The following is a 21058-nucleotide window of genomic DNA, read 5'->3' as shown; positions in this document are numbered from 1 at the left end:
CAGTGGGAGAGTAAAGGGGCTACTGCTACTTTCCAAAGAAAGTCAGAGGATGATTCTGCGTACCTCTTGCCAAAGCAGCCTGCAAGCCTCCTACTGCTATTCCTGGGTCAGTACAAACTTAACGATGATGTCAATGAAGCTTCCATTAGAGATATGACAACTCCTGGGACAGCTTTTGATGCCAGAACAGGCTTATGTTCACAACAGTGGTTCATGGAGAAAGAGGTTCTTACCAAACTACGAGAAAAGAGCTACTTCAACTGTCAGGCTATTTTTTAATTTTTCAAGGAATATGCTAAATTTTAGCCTTGTTCAGAATTTACTGCACATAAGACAGGGCATTTCATTCAGATCAGACTGGCTATTGAAGCAGTGCTGCTATCATCCAGCCTGTTTTCACCACCATTTCACCCTAATTCTTCCCCTTTCCCAGCTCTTTGTAAATTTGTGATCAGGAGAATAGCAGTGACTTGTTTCGACCATCTTGTTGGTGTGCTGTGGGCACTGAAGTACAGATTCCTGAAAAACCAGTTTATTTCATATTGCCTTTTGCATTTGAGTTATTTAAAATATTTTCCTACAAATATTTTGCAATATTTTACTTGTACCAAATGTATCACAATGTCATCCTAATAAATAGCAGGATATCTAGGAAGAAACATACAATTGATTAGAATTATTTTCCACTGACCTAAACTTTGAGTGTTTCATGGGAAAAAATACTCAGCACCAAAAATACAGTATTACCATTTTACTACAGGTAAATGAGCTTCATCTCATTTTTTTTAAGTTTATTTATTTATTTCAAAAGCAGAATCAGAGAGATGGAGGAATAGAGACAGGGAGAGAGAGATCTTCCATCCACTGGTTCACTCCCCAAAGGCTACATACAATGGGTGGAGCTGGGCCTGTCTGAGCCAGGAGCTTCTTCCAGGTCACCCACATGGGTGCAGGAGCCCAAATAATTGGGCCATCCTCAACTGCTTTCTCAGGTATGCTAGCAGTGAGCTGCATCGGAAGTGGAGCAGCCAGGACTTGAATTGGCGTCCATATGGGATGCTGGCATCACATTACCTACTATGCCACAACACTGGCCCCTCATCTTATTTTTCAAGAGGAAATTGAGTCAAAGTGTTAAAATCATCCTCATCAATTAAAGTGGTTCAATCATTGCTATCATGATTTAGCAATGCCATTTAAAAAAAAAAAGATTTACTTATTTATTTGAAAGGCAGAGTTACAGAGAAGCAGAGAGAGAGAGAGAGAGAGAGAGAGAGAGAGAGGCAGAGAGACAGAGAGAGGAATCTTCCATCCAGTGGTTCACTTCCCAAATGGCATCAACAGCTAGGGCTGGGCCAAGCTGAAGCCAGGAGCTTCCTCCAGGTCTCCCATATGGGTGCAGGGGCCCAAGTACTTGGGCCATCTTACAGCTTTCCCAGGCACATTAGCCAAGAGTTAGATCGAAAGTAGAGCAGCTGCTATTCACACCAGTGTCCAAATGGGATGCTGGCACTGCAGGAGGTGCCTTTACCCATTACACTACACACCAGCCCCTGGCAATGCCACTCTTAAGTACATACCTGAAAGAGTCTTACTTGAGGATGTTTGCAGCTGCATTATGCATATTAGCTAAAAACTATGAAGCAACATATACACATACACATAAAAATACGTGGTCTTTCTCATACATGAATGTTAAATTCAGACATACATACGCAGTCAATCTGAACTTAGAATAGTGATTACTAGAGGTGGGGAAAGGTTGGGGGAGGGCTATAGAGGGAGGCTGGATAATGGTACCAAAATAACAATCAGAGAAGTAGCAAGTTCCAGTGCTCCACAGCACAGCAGGGTGAGTATGGCTCACAATAATTCCTTGTACACTGTATAAATAACTGGAAAAGAGCTGGCAGATTCCAAACACAAAGAGAAGATGAATAAAAATGTTAAGGTGCCTAATGTGACCAGTGCTACAGTCTGCTCTGCTGAAACACTGCACTATACCCTAGAGACATTCACAAGTATTACTTAACAAATTTTTAAATAATTTTTAAAAAAGAACAATGTAAAACTTAAATGGAACACAAAAATTTGTTTTCACTAGAAATGGTACTACTAGATTAAAGCAACTCTTCATTATGAAATCCTAATTTATAAAAGTCAGGGCATACCAATTTCATGTTGTAATAGCTACTAACCGTTTACTAACCTAATACTTTGCTGATTATAAATCAATGATGATCTAAACATGATTATACTGCCACCTAGTGCCCAACTTTTAAAGTGACACAATATCACTATTAAGGTTTGGGAGTGAAAAAACGTGGCACAACACAGGTAGAGCTGCCACCTTTGACACCATCATCTGATACAGGTACTGATACAGGTCCTGGCTGTTCCACTTCTGATTTAACTACCTGACAGTGATCTGGGGAAAGCAGTAGAGGGTGGCCCAAGTGTTTGGGCTCCTGCTACCTACATGGGAAACCCAGAGAAAAGCTCCTGGCTTCAGCCTGGCCCAGCCCTGGCTACTGCAGCCATCTAGGGAATGAAACAGTAGATGAAACACCTCTATCTTTCTCTGTCTCACCCTCTCTAACTCTTTCAAATAAATAAGTATTTAGAAAAAATTGCTCAGCGCCGGCACTGTGACGTAGCGGATAAAGCTGTCACCTGCAGTGCCAGCATCCCTATGGGTGCCGGTTTAAGTCCTGGCTGCTCTACTTCCAATCCAGCTCTCTGCTATGGACTGGGAAAGCAGTAGAAGATGGCCCAAGCCATTGGACTCCTGCACCCATGTGGGAGACCTGGAAGAAGCTCCTGGCTTCTAGCTTTGGATCAGCCCATCCCCAGTCATCGCGGTCATTTGGGGAGTGACCAGTGGATGGAAGACCTCTCTTTCTCTCTCTCTGCCTCTGCTTCTCTATCTGCCTTTCAAATAAATAAATAAATAAATATTTAAAAAAAGAAAAAAAAGGGAAAAACTGCTCTACAAATTGGTCCAATTTAGAATGTTAACAATATTTAAGGATCACTGACAAAATGAGACAATTAATACTTTACGTTTAAAAAATTTGTAATTCAGTAAAGTCAATTGGACAACTACTACATGTTGAATAGCATTAAAATAGCCACAAAGGGTTGGCATTTGCTTATTTGTTAAGAGGCCCACATCCCACATTGCAGTATCTGGGTTCAATTCCCAGCTCCAGCTTCTTGCTAATATGAACCTGGGAGGCAGCAGTGATAGCGCAAGTAATTGGGTTCCTGCCACCAACCTGGACGACCTAGATTTAATTTCCAGCTCTTGGGAATTCTGGGCCCCTACAGGCATTTGGAGAGTGAACCAGAGGATAGAAGATTGCTTTCTCTGCTCCCAAATAAATAAATTTTTAAAAGCCACAAAAACACATGTTATAGCAGAGACTAAATATTACCTAACTATTTAAGTGTTAAGGGAAAAATATTAAAAAACAGTAATATGTGGCAAATTTGTTTTCCAAGATGGCAGCAATATCTACTATCTACAGGCTGTTCTGTAATATGACCCTGTCACTCTCACTTTGAGGTTCAGCCCATTATCCATGCTCTCCAATCTAAGTGGCTCCTATGACCACACTAATTAACAGAATACAGAAATGATCCAGTGCCAGTTCTGGGCATCTTAATACTCTAGTTTAGCTTCCACTTTCTTTCTCATAACACTTGGTCTTGAGATATGTCTCACAGAAACCAACTACCACATCTAATGACTCTGGAACAACTATGAAGAAGCCCTTAGGAAGACAGGCCCATGCAGGTAGGCCAAGGAACTCAGAGGCACCAGAAATCCAAGTGAAACAATTGTCATACAAGTAGATCCTCCAAAGAGGTCTAATCCATGCCAACTCCCCAGATGAGTCCTTCCCAAACTATTGGGCCATAAAATCATGAGCAATATGGTTGTTATAGGTTAATAAATTTTGGGGTTGTTTTTGCATTTAAGTGAAATAATGAAGTAGGTGGTTGCTTAAGTCAATCTTTCTTTCTCCCTGCCAGCCATGCTCTGCCTTTCAAAGAAATAATAAATAAATAAACCTTTTAAAAAACAGTGTTGGGGCTGGTGCTGTGGCGTAGCAGGTAAAGCCACTGCCTGCAGTGCCGGCATCCCATATGGGTGCCAGTTCAAGTCCCAGTTGCTCCACTTCTGATCCAACTCTCTGCTATTGCCTGGGAAAGCAGCAGAAGATGGACCAAGTCCTTGGGCCCCTGCACCCACATGGGAAAGACCCAGAGGAAGTTCCTGGCTTCAGATTCGCACAGCTCCAGCCACTGCAGCCAATTGGGAGTGAACCAGTGGATGGAAGACTTCTCTCTCTGTCTCTGTCTCTCCTTCTCTCTCTGTGTAACTTTTGCAAATAAGTAATCTTAAAAAAAAAAAAAAAAAGGTCTCAGTGTTGTAGTACATCAGATTAAGCTGCTATTTGTGATGCTGGCATGCCACATCAAGAGTGCCAATTCAAGTCCCAGCTCCTCCACTTCCAAATCAAATTCCTGTGAAGTGCCTGAGAAGGCAGAGTACTAGGGCCCATGTCACAGGTCAGAAACCAGGTGGAATTCATGGCTCCTGGCTTCAGCCAGGCCCAGATCTGGCTACAGCAGCCATTTGGGGAGGGAACCAGCAGATACAAGAGTTCTCTTTCTCTCCTTTTCAAATAAATAAATAAATAATAGTTTTTAAAAAGTAAAAATCACATGGTTTTGCGACTGGGTGGAGGCCTCAAGAAGACTAAGTGAGGATCTGAGGGACAATGATAAGTGTTAGTGAAGCTGGAGAAAAGGTAGACAACAATGTATAAATATGTTTTCATACTGTGAATTACGGGGCCGGCACTGTGGCGTAGTAGGTTAATCCTCTGCCTGCGGCACCGGCATCCCATATGGGCACTGGCTCTAGTCCTGGCTGCTCCTCTTCCAATCCAGCTCTCTTCTGTGGTTTGGGAAAGCAGTGGAAGATGGCCCAAGTACTTGGGCCCCTGGACCTGCGTGGAAGATCAGGAAGAAGCTCCTGGCTCCTGGCTTTGGATCGGCGCAGCTCCGTCCATTGCGGCCATTTGGGGAGTGAACCAATGGACGGAAGACATTTCTCTCTGTCTCTCCCTCTGTCTGTAACTCTACCTCTCAAATAAATAAAATAAAATCCATACTGTGAATTACTTCACTAAAAAGGTGACAGCACTGGGTCTGCCTAGCTGCTGATCTAGCTGAGGGGGTAACATATGACTCTAAAAATGAAAGTTGGGGACCATCTAGTCTTGCATTTCATGTTAAAGGGAATATATAAGCTGATGCAATTTTCAACCAAAAGTTAAACATTACATACATGGTTGTCCAAAACCAAATTCAAGAGTTTTTGTTTCTAAAGTTGTCTGTTAATTAAAATGAAGGCTTTTCAAAAATGCTTTTTTTAAATAAATAGGGTATAATCTAAAAAGTTTCACAAAATATAAAATTTTATGGTAAACATAATCAAACCACGTATACTAAGATCATGAATTAGGAAACACATAATGTTGTCTGGATTCAAAGTTCTATGAGAATCAATCTTCAATATAAAAAAAGCCAAAAATAGTATATGAGTGGCAGAATATCAGTCCAACCTGATTTCCTCCCTTTTTCTCTAGTATAAGGGGTAAAGGCTGAATTAAGCTGGCAACAAAGAGCATATGCTTTTAAACCAGTGAGATGATACAAATTCAAGGACATATTTAGTACAATCTAAATTTATTATGGACATACGGTAACATGTATATAAGTATATATACACACATATACATATATCTACATACATTAGACTCATGGAGTGTCATGTTCAATTAAGCCATATTCGACTCAATTTGTTTGATGATACTGTCAACAAAACAGAACTCTGTGACCAGATCCTTCTCTCATTAATACTGTTTGGTCATGGGACAGATTCTTCACTTGCAGGATATTATATTATATGTTTAATCATAAATGTTATGAATAAGTCTATTGTATATGCTTTTGTAAGGTTTTATTTATTTGAAAGGCAGAGTAACAGAGAGAGGGAGAGACAGAGACAGATAGAGAGAGATCTTCCATCTGCTGCTTTATGCCCCAAATGGCTGCAACAGCCAGAGCTAGGCTGGGCTGAAATCAGGAATCTGGAACTCCATGCAGATGTCCTGGATGGGTGGCAGAGACCTAAGTACTTGGGTCATCATCAGCTGCTTTCCCATCACATTGGCAGGAAGCTGGATTAGAAGTGGAGTAGTTGGGATTCAAACCTACTCTCCTATACGGATGCTGGCATCCCACGTTGTGGCTTAATGTGCTATGCCAAAATGCTCACCCTTACTCTATGGTTTTAAATAAGCACTAGTTCTATTTTGTCAGGAAAACAACAGCACAAAGAAAAACTGCTATATATTATAGAAAAGAAGTCTTAAGAATTTCTATTTAATATTGTTTAGACTTTTAAATTTAACCTAATAACTTTAGGTGAGAAAAATACAGTGGTCCTGATGTTGATGTTCAGGACTGGTAAGTTTAATCGAGCAAAAGTGAAAGAAAATGAACTTCCTTTAGTATGACACAGCAGAACAATGTGAGTAAAAATTAGAGAGTTTAAGCACAAGAAACATCATGAACAACATCCATCTTTAGCTGATAAATCTGACCCAACAGTCTTGTTGGTTAAAGTGGAAGTAAGGTTGATGAAGGGCTAAAAATATAATGGAGTATTTTTTGCTCTACTTCTTTCTAAATGGCCACAGACATTCTGCAAGAAAGGAAGGAGGGAGGATTGAGAGAAGCATGATTATCAAATTAGAACTATCTATGAAATACATGAAATCTGTCCTCTTTCTATAAATCCACTGATTGATAAAGTTACAAATAAGACAACCGTATAATTTACTACAGTGTACATATACTAATGAGGGAAAAGGAATTCTTTTTTGGGGATAACAAGTCACTTAACTAGAATTCAAAGTTGCTGTTTCCTATCATCAAAATCAATTAATGTTTACCTGCCAATGATGTTATAATATTTTACATATTTCATTTTCATGTGTCTTTAAATACTACCAAATACTGATACTAATCCCTAAGCACGTGATCTTAATTGAGCATATTTATTGTTTGGGAGGTATAATATAATTTTACTACATTCTTCTCCTGATATTTACCTTTGAAAAAATTTATTTATCTGAAAGGCAGATAAAGACAAATAGAACTCCTATCTATTGGTTCTCTCCCCAAATGTCCACAGCATCTAGGCAGAAGCCTGGAGCTGGAACTCAATTCGGGTCTCCCTTATGGGTAGCAGAAACCCAATTACTTGAGCCATCATCTCTGCCTCCCAGGATCTGTATTAGCAGAAAGTTGGAGCCAGGGCTGGCACTGTGGCTTGGCAAATTAAACCATTTCTTGCAACATCAGCATCCTACATGAGTGCCAGTTTGAGCCCTTGATGCCCCACTTCTGATCCAGCTTCCTGCTAATGTGCCTAGGGAAGCAAGTGCTTGAGCCCATCACACATGTTGGGAGGCATGGACAGAGTTTCCGGCTCCTGGCTTCAGCCTGGCCCAATCCTGGCTGTTGTGGCCATTTTGGAAGTGAATCTGTGGATGGAAGATCTCTCTCTCTCTCTCTCTCTAACTCTGCCTTTCAAATAAATAAATAAATCTAAAAACGAAACAAAAGAACTGGAGCCAGATTGCCCCCAGGTACTCTGTGTGGGATGTGGGTATGTAAACCACTAGGCTAAAAGGTTTACCCCTGATATTTGCTGTTTAACATGTTGTTATACTGCAGATTAATAATTTTCAACTGAAGGTTGGTAGAAGCTCCTTAATTGCATAGTAAAATGGATTTTAAAATCTGAAAATTTTCTTTGCATTTGCATCCAAGCCTGAAAAACATTACTGTAAGTTTGATCTTGGCAAATAATAGCTGCTGTATAGTAATGAAAATCTTGTTTCAACATTTTTTGTTTAAGGTTTACTTATTTATTTGAAAGCCAGAGTTACAAACAGAGTGAGACAGATATTCCATCCACTGTTTCACTCCCCAGATGGCTGCAATGGTCAGAGCTGGGCCAGGCTGACCAGGAGCTTCTTTCAGACCTCCTATGTGGATAGCAGGAGTCCAGGCACTTGGGCCATTTTCTGCTGCTTTTCCCAGGCAATTAGCAGGGCTGGATTGGAAGTGGAGCAGCTAGGACTTGGACTGGTGCCCATATGGGATGCTTGCAATGTGGGTGGCTGCTTTAACCACTACACAACACCAGCCCCTTTGGTTTAACTTCTGACAGCATGGAAGTATACAAGTATACACTTACATGAAGTATATAAAAGGAGGCATTGGGTCCAGAATTAAGATGGCTTAACCTTGGGATCCTGACATCCCATACAGGAGTACCTGGGTTAGAGATCCAGCTCTGCTTCCTATTCCAGCTTCTTGGTAATGCACATCCTGAGAGGCAGCAGGTGATAGCTCAAGTACTTGAGTCTCTGCCACCCATGGGTGAGACCTAGACTGAGTTTCTGGCTCTGGCTTCAGCCCAGCCCAGCCCTGGCTATTATGTGGATTTGGGGAGAGAACTAGCAGATGGAAAATCTGTTTCTAAAACTCTGTCTGCCTTTCCAATAAAAAAAAAAAAAAAAAAGAATATGTATTAAGCACATAAAAGCAATTTGACATTACTTGTGATTGAAATTGTTAGCTTTTGTCAAACTGATTTTGCTGCAATATATGATTTGCATAAAAGTGCTGTTTTGCCTTGCAATTCTAATTTAAATTCATTAAGAAATAATAGCAAGTCTGCAGCAAAAGCTAATTTCCAAAACTACTGAATATACAATAGCAGTAGATGAAGGCATTACTGATTAGAGAGATTTCATCCTTGGCCCTAAGCTCAAGAAATCTCAATAAAACTTTTCCAGTGCTAAGTCAGCAAATTACTGCGTGACAGGACAAGGCAGGATACTTAGCTTCTATTTCTAACAGTTAATTCATAGAACTGATGATGATTAAGTACCCAACCCAAAGAGTGAAGAAGTTCACTGTTGACACTACTGGTTCAATAATAACTAAGAGATTAAAATTTTTCCTACAATGTACCTCCTAAGGAATAATATGATGAATAACCCTAACTGGCTTTAAACATCTTAGATACTCACAATATTTGTAAATTTGTCAAGTCGGTCTTCTGCAGCACACACATTTTTTTACCACCATTGGTTATAAGAAATCTTAGCAGATTCCACTTGCTGTCCTCAATTAGTATTTCCATAACTCCTTTGGAAATATTTTCTGCCAGTTGTTACATGCAGAAAACTCACTGAAGCTAATTCTGTCACTACAAACTCTGCACTGTCTTGTTGAACAAATAACTGAGCAATATCAATAACATGTCTAGTCATCAAGTATCAAGAAAAAATATTTAAATCTGGCTTGATTTTTAATTGACTACTGATGTTGCCACCAATGTTCTCAACTCTCAAAATAACTTGAAAAGAAGCTAAAAGTTTTGAACAAATTTATTTTCTCTGGACACATTTATTTAGCTGCTGCAAACACAAATTAATCAACTCATCATTGGTAAATATCTTTCCTTGCTTGATCTACAAGTAAGCCACTCAAAGACTTTTACTTCAATTGCAGTCTCATTTTTATTCTTTTTTTTTTTTAACAGAGTTAGAGAGAGAGAAAGAGAGAGAGAGAGAGAAAGGTCTTCCTTCCATTGGTTCACCCCTCAAGTGGCAGCTACGGCCAGAACTACACCGATCTGAAGCCAGGAGCCAGGTGTTTCCTCCTGGTCTCCCACGCGGGTACAGGGGCCCAAGCACTTGGGCCATCCTCCACTGCCTTCCTGTGCCACAGCAGAGAGCTGGACTGGAAGAGGAGCAACCGGGACTAGAACCGGTGTCCATAAGGGATGCTGGCGCTGCAGGCAGAGAATTAACCAAGTGAACCACGACGCCAGCCCCTATTCTTATATTTTTGCAAAGAAATTTTGCTATGATTAAATATTTTATCTTACACTGTTTTTCTGATGGCTGCTTTGTTAGAATATTGTGATGCTTATGTTTATTTTATCCTTTTAGCACAGCTACAGTATCACTGCATAATAAACAAAAAATTTCATCTAATGCAGTACCACAATAATTCACACTCCACTATGCCTTAAAAGCACTGGAATTCAATTTCACTTTTTGTAGCCCACTGAGCAGCCAAATCAAGTGATAAGAGCACCACATCTGGTTTCTATTGCAACTACTAAACTGCTGTTCAAATGTGAAAGCACTCAAAAATATTATGTAAACAAGTGTGTGTGGCTGGGTTCTAATAAATTTTTATTCATGGATACTGCAATATGAATTTCATATTGCTTTTATGTGTCACAAAGTATTGTTCTTTTAATTTTTTTCAACCATTTAAAAATGTAAAAGCAATTTTTAGCACGCAGACTATATGAAAACAAGCATTGGATAAGTAGTTTGCCTACTTTAGATTGAAATCTATTTAAAGTTTTTTTTTAAATTGAGATATAGGGCTTCTTACGCACAGTTCACTTCACAAATGCACACAACAGCCAGGGCTGGGCCAGGTCAAAGGTAAATTCAGTTCTCTTAAGAGTCCCACATAGGGACTCAAGACTTTAAGCCATCATCTGCTGCCTGTTAGAATCTGTTGGAGTTAGCAGCCAAAGGAAGAACTTGAATCCACACACTCCAATACTGGATGCAGACATCTCAATGGCTAGGCCAAACAGCTGCTCTGAAAATAATTTTTTAAAGTTTTATTTCCATATTTATTTTATTTGAAAGGCACAGTGACATAGAGAGTTGTTCTATTTGTTGGTTCTCTCCTACAAAGCCTGCAACAGGTGGGGCTGGGCCAGGCCGAAATCAGGAGCCTGGAATTCCATTTGAACTTTCAACATGAGTGGTAGGAGACCCAAGTACTTGAGCTATCACCTGCATCCTCCCACGGTGTACATTAGCAGAAACCTGAATGGGAGAAAGTGGGGACTTGAACCCAGGCACTCTAAAATGGGAGGCTAGAGTCCCAGGCAGTGTCTTATCTGCTGCACCAAACATCTATCTCTGAAATCATTTTATTATGAAAGATAATGCAGGATAGCGATCCAGCTCCCATGAAATAATGCAGCCAGACTACCAGACCACCTAAGCCTCAGTTTCTCCATTTTAAAGTAAAGATTATATTAGTACTCACCTCCCAGGTTTATTGTTAGGATAAACTGTGTGAATATACTGATCACTTAGAATAATGAATAGTATACAGAGATACAGTAAATGTACTAGCTATTATTATTGCTTATTGAGAAGATTACAATGGCAAGTGGAACTCAATTCCTATTAGCAACTCTGTTTTAAAACTTTCACTGTAGCTCTGAGGCAAGTGGTCCTCTGGAATGAATATGACAAATAACCTCTCAGTAAAACAATTTCACAGTACACCAATAAGAATGTTTCTGCTACACTCCCTGCAATCCTATTAACATTTCCATTCTTAAGAAATTCAAATTACTAAGTATCACACCCATTCTGAAGTGCTGCTGGAACTTCACTGTAACAATAATTTCTGAACAAACCCTATTTTTAAAGTTCTGCTGCATACTAGATTAGTGAGAAGTAGTAATAAAAGTAAAATTTTAATAAGTGTTATTTTTGGACAGCAACAGTTTTATAGCAGATATTCTTAAGTAAATGATTTTATTTTAAAGTTATAACAAATTGTTGACAGGAGGGCCCTGCACAAGACTCAAGACAGATATATGAGAGTACTTCAAAAAGTCTATGGAAGGACCAGCATTTAGCCTAGCAGTGAAGATACTGGTTAGGATGTCCACATCCAATGCTGGAGTGCCTGGATTCCTGTCCCAGCTCTGCTCCCAATTCCAGCTTCCTGAAAGTGTGCGCCCTGGGAGGCAGCAGGTGATGATGACTCAAACAGTTAGGTTCCTGCCACCCACACTGGAAACCTGGACTGAGCTCCCAGCTCCAGCCCCAGCCACTGCTGACATCTGGGGAGTAAGTCAGCAGATGCAAGCTCCATTTTGCTACTTCATAAATAAATAAAAACTTTGTAAAAGTTCACAGAAAATGGAATTAAAACATACTTTATGTATTCATTATTTGATTTGTGTAAGTGGCATCCCTTTCTCCCCACACCCCCTATCAAATACTTAATTAAGGATTCAGGAAATTATTATGGGCCTTTTGTTACTTTTTGATCAGCTCCCATTATAAAGCATGCGTTGGATATATAATAAAACCTGGTATCTCCAGATGATTTTACTCTTATTTCTGTTTCCTAATTTTTTGTTTGTTTTACAATATGAAATTACTTGTAGGTGGAGAAAAATCTAAAGTTCTTCACTGAAAAACAGTTGAGGAAAAAAAGAACAGCAAAGTACCATAAACAGCAATTTACATTAAAACCATAATAACTACTCACCTACAACCAGGCCACATTCAGGACAGATCATATCACCAGCTCTGTAGTCCTCCACTAAAATTGCATCTGGATGGTTTGGACAAGTGACTCTTGGAAGAGCATCCAAACTAAATAAAAAATATATATAATTTGTATCTTCCAAACATGTAACAAAATACTAAATAAAAGGAGAGGTTTGAACACTTTTCTAATATTGTATATTTATAATACATTTTACCCAATTTTTCAAAGTAAACATCTCAGTTAATTTAAATTCTAGCTAGTAATTAACAGTACACTCATTGGAATCATTACTATTTTTTATTCATTAAAAATGTATTTTCAAAAAAATTTACTTTAGAGGCAGAAGGACAAAGAGTTTCCATCGCTAGTTCACTCCCCAAAAGCCCACAATGGCTAGGCTGAAGCTGGGAGCTAGGAACTGAATTCAGTTCTCCCATGTGGGTGGCAGGAACTCAGTAACTGAGTAATCATTGCTGCCTCTCAGAGTCTGCAATAACAGCAAGCTGGAGTCAGGAGCTAGGGCCAAGTATTAAACCTAGGTGCTCCAACATGGATCTGAGTCACAGGCATCTTAACCACTATGCTAAGTGCCTGCCCTGACTAGAATTTTTTTTAACAGTTACTGGTTTGTAGATATGGAAGGTTTTCAAAACTTGAAACAGATAACAAGTGTTTTTCTCTCTTAACATATAGGCTACTAAGATTTTTAAAAATCTTGATAAGTAATGACTAGATAATATCACAGCCTGTGGCACTTAAATGGAGCCATTTGATTTATACCCTTTCTAATTTATTTCTTTGGTCAGAGAGTAAGTTTCAAGTCTGTATTTTCCTACTTGTTAGTTTTATTAGTTTCAGAATAGTACATTGAAACAAGTATGTAAGTGGAGAGTAGATATGGCTCTTCAGAACTTAACACCTGCTGATTTCATTTAGTTTAGAACTGAATTTTTTAGCACTCATTCAGGAAACAGTTTCAAAAGCTGATTTTTAATTAATTTTCCATATTAATAGTTTGCTCAATTATCTTGCCTTAAACAATAAAGCAGGGCCTGGTGTTGTGGCACAGCAGGTTAAGCTGCTGCCTGCAACACTGGCATCCAAAATGGGTGCCAGATCATGTCCTGGCTGTTTTCACTTCCGATCCAGTTCCCTGCCAATGTGCCTGGGAAAAGCAGCAGATGACCCAAGTGTTTGGGCCCCTACACTAACATGGGAGACTTGGATGAAGCTCCTCACTTTGGTCTGGCCCAGATCTGGCTGTTGCAGGTATCTGGGGACTGAACTATTGGGTGGAAGATCTCTAACTCTGCCTTTCAAATAAATAAAATCTTAAAACAAACAAACAAAAAACAATACATCAGTTTGGGGAAGACATATTAACCTGAAATCACTTGATAGAATCAAATTTAAAAGCAACAACCATTTTTAACAGAGTTAATCATTATTTCAGGTGGTACAAACTCACAACCACAGATTCTCTATTATTGAAAAGAACACATTTAAAAAAAGTAATACAGAAAATATTTGTTATAGCTATCACAAAAATACACCTAAAAGACTAAAATCAATATTCTTATAGTGTATAAATAGGATATTTATGGCTATGGATAAACATTCTTCTTGTACTTAAAATATAATTCAGGATGTTCACTCTCAACTTGGAAGGTGATATCTATTAGAAAACTAAAAAAAAAAAAAAAAAAAAAAAAAATCCGTATCTCCCAAATTTATATAGTCAAATTAACCAGAACAGGTATTGTATTTTCTAACTAGGAAAATGGGGCCAGATATAGCTTAAATTCAGCCTATTAAATAGATTCCTTAACATTTCAATAAAATGTGACAAAATTAAGCAGTTGGCATAAATTATTTAAAAAAAAAAACTACGTTGAAGCACTAGAATAAGTACAAATCAGCAGTACAGGATGACATATGGAACACAGTATCTAAAGGATTGACATAAGATTTCCGTGCTATTAAAAACTATACAGAAAACCTTAAAGTATTGTATAAATGACATGGAACCTCAAAGACATGTTAAGTGAAGATAGAGTCTATTCAACACTAAAAATGCCTGAGCTACTTACATGCAATAACATGGATGAATCTCAAAATCTGACCAAGAAACTAGACAGCAGAATACTTGTGCCATTTTCATAAACTTTAAAAGGGCGAAACAAATCTACGGAGGTAGAAGTCAGGATGTGGCTTTCTTGGGGACATGGCACTGACCAAGGACACAAAGGAGACTTTGTTACTGTCTTAGCTAGTGCATTGGGACTATTTGATTTCTTGACCTGGGTGGTGGCTATGCCTATGTCCTCACTTTGTAGCTGAGTTGTGTACTTGAACTTTGTATGCTAAGTTCATAAAACAGGCAAAAGGTAAGGTGAAAGCAGTTTACATCAGCTACATTTTGGGGTGAAAAGAGATCAAAACTGCATGCATGTTTGTTAAAACATAATCACCAAGAAAACACCAAAACAAAACAATGGTTGCTCTGGGGAGAATTAGATGCTGGGAGCTAGGAGAAAACAAGACTACTTTTCACTGTCTAGTCTGGTATTTTGCTTTTGTACTGTGTCACCCAGCTAAAGTGAAATGAAATCACACTACAGTAATCACACAAAACATACAAGAGGAAAACCCAGTGGTGGGGGAGGAAGTAAAGAGAAATACGGAAGCAAGGGAAAGAACTACCACCAATGATGTTAAAACAGTTTAGACTACCTAAGGCACCATATAATCACAAATCTCATTTTATGGCTATCAATTGCCTAGTGCTATACACTGAATATCATCAACCTTTTCTACAATCCCACAAAATAGGCATTATCACCATTTTAAAGATTATGACTTGCCTGAAGTCACAAGATAAGTGGTGGAGCTTAGACTTTCAACTCAGAACATTCATGCTCTTCTCTGTTGAGAACACCAATTTTTACTGCCTGTAAATCATTGTGTGGGGGGGGGGGGAGGCTAAAAGTAGAAACACTAACATTTACTTTGTTTCACTAGGTAGAAAACCTTGAAAGATGGATGAACCACAATGACGCGTAAATTTAGGAGATGGATATGCCTGAAAAAAAAAATCTGTATTTCAAGTTTGGTGTATTCTTTGTGTAAACAATCTATTCAGTGACTTTATTTTATGTGTACCATTAGCTTTTTACGGATAAAATTTCCTGTTCCAGTATATGCAAACGCTGTGCACAGATATAGCTACCTCCCAAATAACTCACGAGAGAACGTAAGCCTCATTTAGCGAAGCTGAAGTTTTCCATTTATCTGTAAGGAAGCCTTACCTGACAGAACCACACCCAGACACTATGATTGAGCATTCAATCACAGAACTATAGTCAATAAACAAGGGTGTCACGGGCAGTAAGAGTTATTTCCAGACATTAGCAAAAACTGCTCCCCCCCATTTTTCGTTGATGTTATTACCAGAATACGGTGAGTCTATCCTGGACCTTCCTAGCTTACTTTATGATCAATGGCGTTCCCTGGTGAAATGCATCCACCCCGCACATGATAATGGGTTCAGAAAACCGCCACAGTTGCCTCTAGAAGCTTAGAACTTAATCTGCTATGTTTAATACAGTGCATTAACTATAGGCCGATCATGTGATATAACAGGAAACAGGAGTCTTAGACTACACTCTCTCACTAACCTTGAAAAAGTCAACATGGCCATGACTCAGTTTACACTCACGCAAAAATACTAGTATCTGCCCTAACAGCAATGAGAGACATAATTAGGGTCTGTAAGCGTTTTTCAGGTCACATGATTAAAGGCTGCCTCGCAGGGCACTGCATGCATTTCCTGTAGATGAGTACGTTTTCAAAATATATGACAGAGTATCTCAGTATATCTAGGTAATTTTTTTCTGCAGGCAAGACTTTCTTCAGGATTATACAGACGAAAACATTCGCAGCGCAATCCTTCAGCAAGGGGGCTAATCAAGTCTTGGGATGAGCCCTAGCCTCTCCTGGCTTCCCCTGGGAGGGCCGCGGGGATGGTAATCAGTTTCCTTTCGGCTTACCAGCGCTGACGTTTCCAACTTTTTAGCTGTCAGATCAATATGGGCCTAGGATAAACGTTTCCCGCTCTTTGAAAGAAAAAAAAGGGGGGGGGGGGAACTGAGGACTCTAAGGCCAGTTGGGCCGTGGATTGGAAAAACAAGCGTAGAAAAAATTAACAAGGGAAAAAGACGGCTGATATCTTCGCCCAAGACGCGAGGACAAGGGGCTGGGCATACAGGGGCCCGCGCAGGATGGAATCTGGGGTTAGAGATGACCCAGGGCGCTCGGGCGGTAACGTCGACGGCTCGGTACCCCCGCGACAGCCCTGACAGTCCTGCCGCATGGAAGTGCCATTGTCCGGGGCAGCCTGCCAGCCCCCGCCGCCGCTCCCCGATACCTCCCGGCGCTTCGTCAGACGCGACCGCCCCCGCCGGCCGCCCAGAATCCGCGGCGCTCGCTGGCCGCGCTCGGCGGGACCTACTAACCGGCTTGTGGACGCCATCTTCACGGCCGCTGCGGTTCCACCACCGAGCGACGACTGCTACGCCAGAAACAGGAAGAGCCTGTGGCGGCGAGACGCCCCGAGACGGGCTTTTATAGGCGAGTCAGCCACGCAGTCGTAACAGGGTGCGGCTACGGGTCGGGAGAAGGGCCAAGAACAATGAGTCCCTGTGTGTCGTACGCTTTGCATTTTCTTATGTCGTCTGTTGTTTACTAGGTGGGTCGGCGAGTCTGTGAAATTACCCGGGGAAGGTCTCAAGGGAACCCTGCAAACGGGCTCCTTTTCAATTTGACCGAGTTAAAGCGCGAAGAAAACGCTGGCTTCGTGGAGGGGGCAAAGCCCACATCCCTGAGGGCTGACCCCAGCCTCTCTCCCTCCCTCTTCCCTGCCATTTATCCCTGTGTAAACGCGGTTCTCACTTGCCACGAGGGGTGGTTCTCTATTACTAAGGAATTTGGGATAAAGAGAGCGATTCACTCAGGTCATCCGAAGCGGATGTCAATTCAGGCTCTGCCATCGGCCACCACGCCGCCGAGTCTTCTCAGGGGGTATTAGGATCTGCCTCGCATACCCTTCCAGAATTGGCAGGAGATGAAACAAAACCATGTGACAGCACTGTGTGCTCCGGAGGCACGAAGCTATGGGCCCTGCCCTGACGGCTTTTATTCATGGCCTTTGGAAATTTGGCTGATAGCTAAGTTTAGACAACTTGGCAGAACGCCTAGATGCCACAAGAAGTCCCTTGATGTATTCATTAGCCAAATTAAGGTCAAATAATAGCAAAAACACCACCAGTTTGCTGAAAGCAAGCCACCCTTGACAGTGTAGGGATTGGAGGAGAAAGGGTGATTCCTTGTTTCTATGAGGATGAGGATATAGTAACTGCTTTGTTTTGAGAAAATGAGCCTTAAACTCTGCTGACCACACCTTTTTTTTTTTTTAAATGTGGAAGATACAAGAGGATTTCAAAAAAGTTCATGGATAATGGGATTTATAGAATTTTGAAATCCATGCATACAAAGGATTTTTAAAAGTTCTTGAAAATGCATATGATGAAAAAACTATGCATGAATTTCAATTTTTTCCAACAAAATAAATCTTTTAACTCCATTTTCTTGGGAAAACTTACTCTTGGGAAGAGTAAGTGTGAGAAGCAGGAATTTAGAAACTGAAATATGGATGGGAATAGGGGAGCATTTTTTTTTTTGAGTCTTCCATTCTGGAATTTAAAAATTTGTATGCTTGTGTCCCCCACCCCTTAATATTTGGGAAAGTTTCAAAATGACCTCCCACTTCAATCAGGGAAAGGCCTAGGGGATACTTAGTAGTGAGTTTTCTCTATGAGAGTTTCTTGGCTTGAGGGAAGAAGAAAAGAGCAAAGGGCAAGGGAACAATTCCCGAGGATTACCAATACGGAGCTGGCACCTGGTAGACTGGAGGCAGAAATTCAGTAACATTTGCTGAAGTAACAAACCCTTGGAGAAATGGTAACCCAAGAGGAGGGCTTCAGAGCAATGGTTGCATCACTGCTCCCCACCTGCAGTGTCTCTATCACACCCTTCCACAAGTTTCATTCCTACTAAAATAGCAGGCAGCCTATGTAAGCCGCTCTTTTTCTTTTTGTTAATATAGCATTAGTCATTTATAAAGCATTTCATTAATGTTATTCCCCTTTACCTTTATTTGTGATCCCGGGATTAAAATACAACTGCACAAAACCGAGATTTTATCACCAAGGACTCACTGACCTAGACTAGCATTTACCCAGACTTTTAGTTTGTATCACCATTTTTATTTTAATAATCAATGTAAAGTTACATGATTAGTGAATGTTAATTATTCAAAATAATTTATTAATTTAAATTATCATATTTTTAAACTTCAGAACTTATTTGAAAAGTTGGTATCAGCTTTGTGAAATCACAACTTAATGTGCTAAAGTGAAAAAATGTTTGGATACCTAATATGTAAAGAAAAGTTTGTGACTTAACTAGATTTACTTGTTTTAAAAAAACTTTACTGTGGCTGGTGTTGTGCTGTAGCAGGTTGAGCCACTGCCTGTGATGCCAGCATTCCACATGAGTGCTGGTTAGAGTCCCAGTTACTCTGCTTCTGATCCAGCTCCCTGAGAATGCACCATGGAAAGTAGTGGAAGATGGTCCAAGGGCTTGGGCCCCTGAAACTCACATGGGAGACCAGATGGAGCTCCTGGTTTCTGCCTTCTGCCTGGCCCAGTCCCAGGCATTGTGGGCATTTGGAGAGTAAACAGTAAATGGAAGATCTCTTTGTCTCTCTGTTTCTCCCTCTCTCCCTGTCACTCTTTCAAGTAAAATAAATCTTCAAGAACACTTTATTGAAATATAATTACATGTATAAATTCACCTGTTTATGATTTAATGATTTTTAGTAATTTTACCCAGTTGTACAACCATCCACACAATCCAATTTTAGCATGATTCTGCTCTCCCAGTAAGATTGAGTATGCCCATGTACCATAAATGCAATTCTTCTAGCCACAAGAGCCATTAATCCACCTTCTGTCTCTAGAGATCTGCCGTTTTTTGGACTTTTTATATAAATGGGATCATATGACAGTTCATCTTTTGTGTCTGGGTTTTTTCACTCAGGTGAAAATGTTTTGGAGGTTCTTTGGCTTTATCTCATGGTCCCACTTTTGGCAATATTCACATAGAAGTGTCTGCTACCGAAGTGTTTGGATGGTGATATTGGAGAAAATGGCAGCTTCCTAAAGTAGCAAGTTTTGACAAATATTTGGAAGTTATAAGATGTATTTTACTGTTCTGAGAACTGATGATACGGTGAAAATGTATGATCGGATTTGACTAGAATCCTTTGAAAATGGGAGGTGCTGCATAGAACATGCCTGGGGCTGAGGCTGTGGCGTAGTAGGTTAAGCATTTGCCTGCAGCACCAGAATTTTATATGGGCACAGACTGGAGTCCCAGCTGCTCCATTTCTAATCCAGCTCCCTAGATCAAGTCCAGGCTGCTCCACTTCCAATCCAGCTCTCTGCTATGGCCTGGGAAAGCAGTAGAAGATGATCCAAGTGCTTGGGTCCCTGCACCAACGTGGGAGACCCAGAAGAAGCTCCTGGTTCCTGATCTGCCCAGCCCTGGCCATTGCAGTCATTTTGGGAGTGAACCAGCAGACGGAAAACCTCTCTCTCTATCTTTCTATCAAAGAGGAGAGGGGGAGAGAGAGAGAGAGAGAGAGAGAGAGAGAGAGAGAGAAAGAGGTCTTCCATTCCACTGGTTCACTCTCCAATTGGCTGCAATGGCCAGAGCTGCACCAATCTGAAGCCAGGATCCAGGAGCTTCTTCCAGGTCTCCCACTCGGGCCGTATTTCACTGCTTTTCCCAGGACATAGCAAAGAGCTGGATCGGAAGTGGAGCAGCTGGGACTCGAACCTTCACCCATATGGGATGCCGGCATTGCAGGTGGCAGCTTTACTTGCTACACCAAAGTGCTGGTCCCTCTTTTCTTTTCTTTCTTTCTTCTTTTTTTTTTTTTTTTAAAGAATATTATGCCTCATTGCTATGGGAACATATGTATTACTTCTAGAAATGTGAAGGATTTTTTAAACATTTCAAACTTTTTATCATTATGAAAGTGTTCAAAACCTCAAATTAGAATAGTATAATGAATTCCTAGAATGCACATAATCCAAATTAAACAATTATCAAGATTTTTCACATTTGTTTCAAAGATATATTGACTTTGGGAGCCAGCATTGTGGCATAACTGATTAAACAGTTGCCTGCAGTGCCAGCATCCCATATGGACAATGGTTCAAGTCCCGATTGTTCCATTTCTGATCCAGTTTCCTGCTAATGTGCCTGGGAAAGCAGGGGAAGATGGCCCAAGTGCTTGGGCCCCTGCACCCACATGGGAGACCCAGGTGAAGCTCCTTGGTTTGGCCTGGGCCCAACCCCAGTCAATGCAGCCATTTTGGGAGTGAACCAGTGGGTGGAAGAGATCTCTCTCCCTCTCTCTGTTTCTCTTTCAATTCTG

At 40.4% G+C, this 21058-nt stretch overlaps 1 protein-coding gene across 1 annotated transcript in view; it reads right to left on the bottom strand.

The window, feature by feature from the left end:
• GTF2B (general transcription factor IIB) overlaps positions 1 to 17164 on the bottom strand; it is a 34628-nt gene extending 17464 nt beyond the window's left edge. The window contains exons 1-2 of the mRNA XM_002715876.5: positions 17010 to 17164; positions 12493 to 12599 (exon numbers count right to left, since the gene is read on the bottom strand). Coding sequence (XP_002715922.1) covers positions 12493 to 12599; positions 17010 to 17026 — 124 coding nt within the window. The 5' untranslated portion in view covers positions 17027 to 17164. The remainder of the gene's footprint in view (positions 1 to 12492; positions 12600 to 17009) is intronic.
• Positions 17165 to 21058: the final 3894 nt, after the last annotated feature.

Source organism: Oryctolagus cuniculus, chromosome 7, assembly GCF_964237555.1.
Source record: "Oryctolagus cuniculus chromosome 7, mOryCun1.1, whole genome shotgun sequence".
In the NCBI taxonomy this organism is placed as follows: Eukaryota; Metazoa; Chordata; class Mammalia; order Lagomorpha; family Leporidae; genus Oryctolagus; species Oryctolagus cuniculus.
The sequence above is the reverse complement of the archived record's forward strand: the minus strand, read 5'-3'. Positions and strand labels throughout refer to the sequence as shown.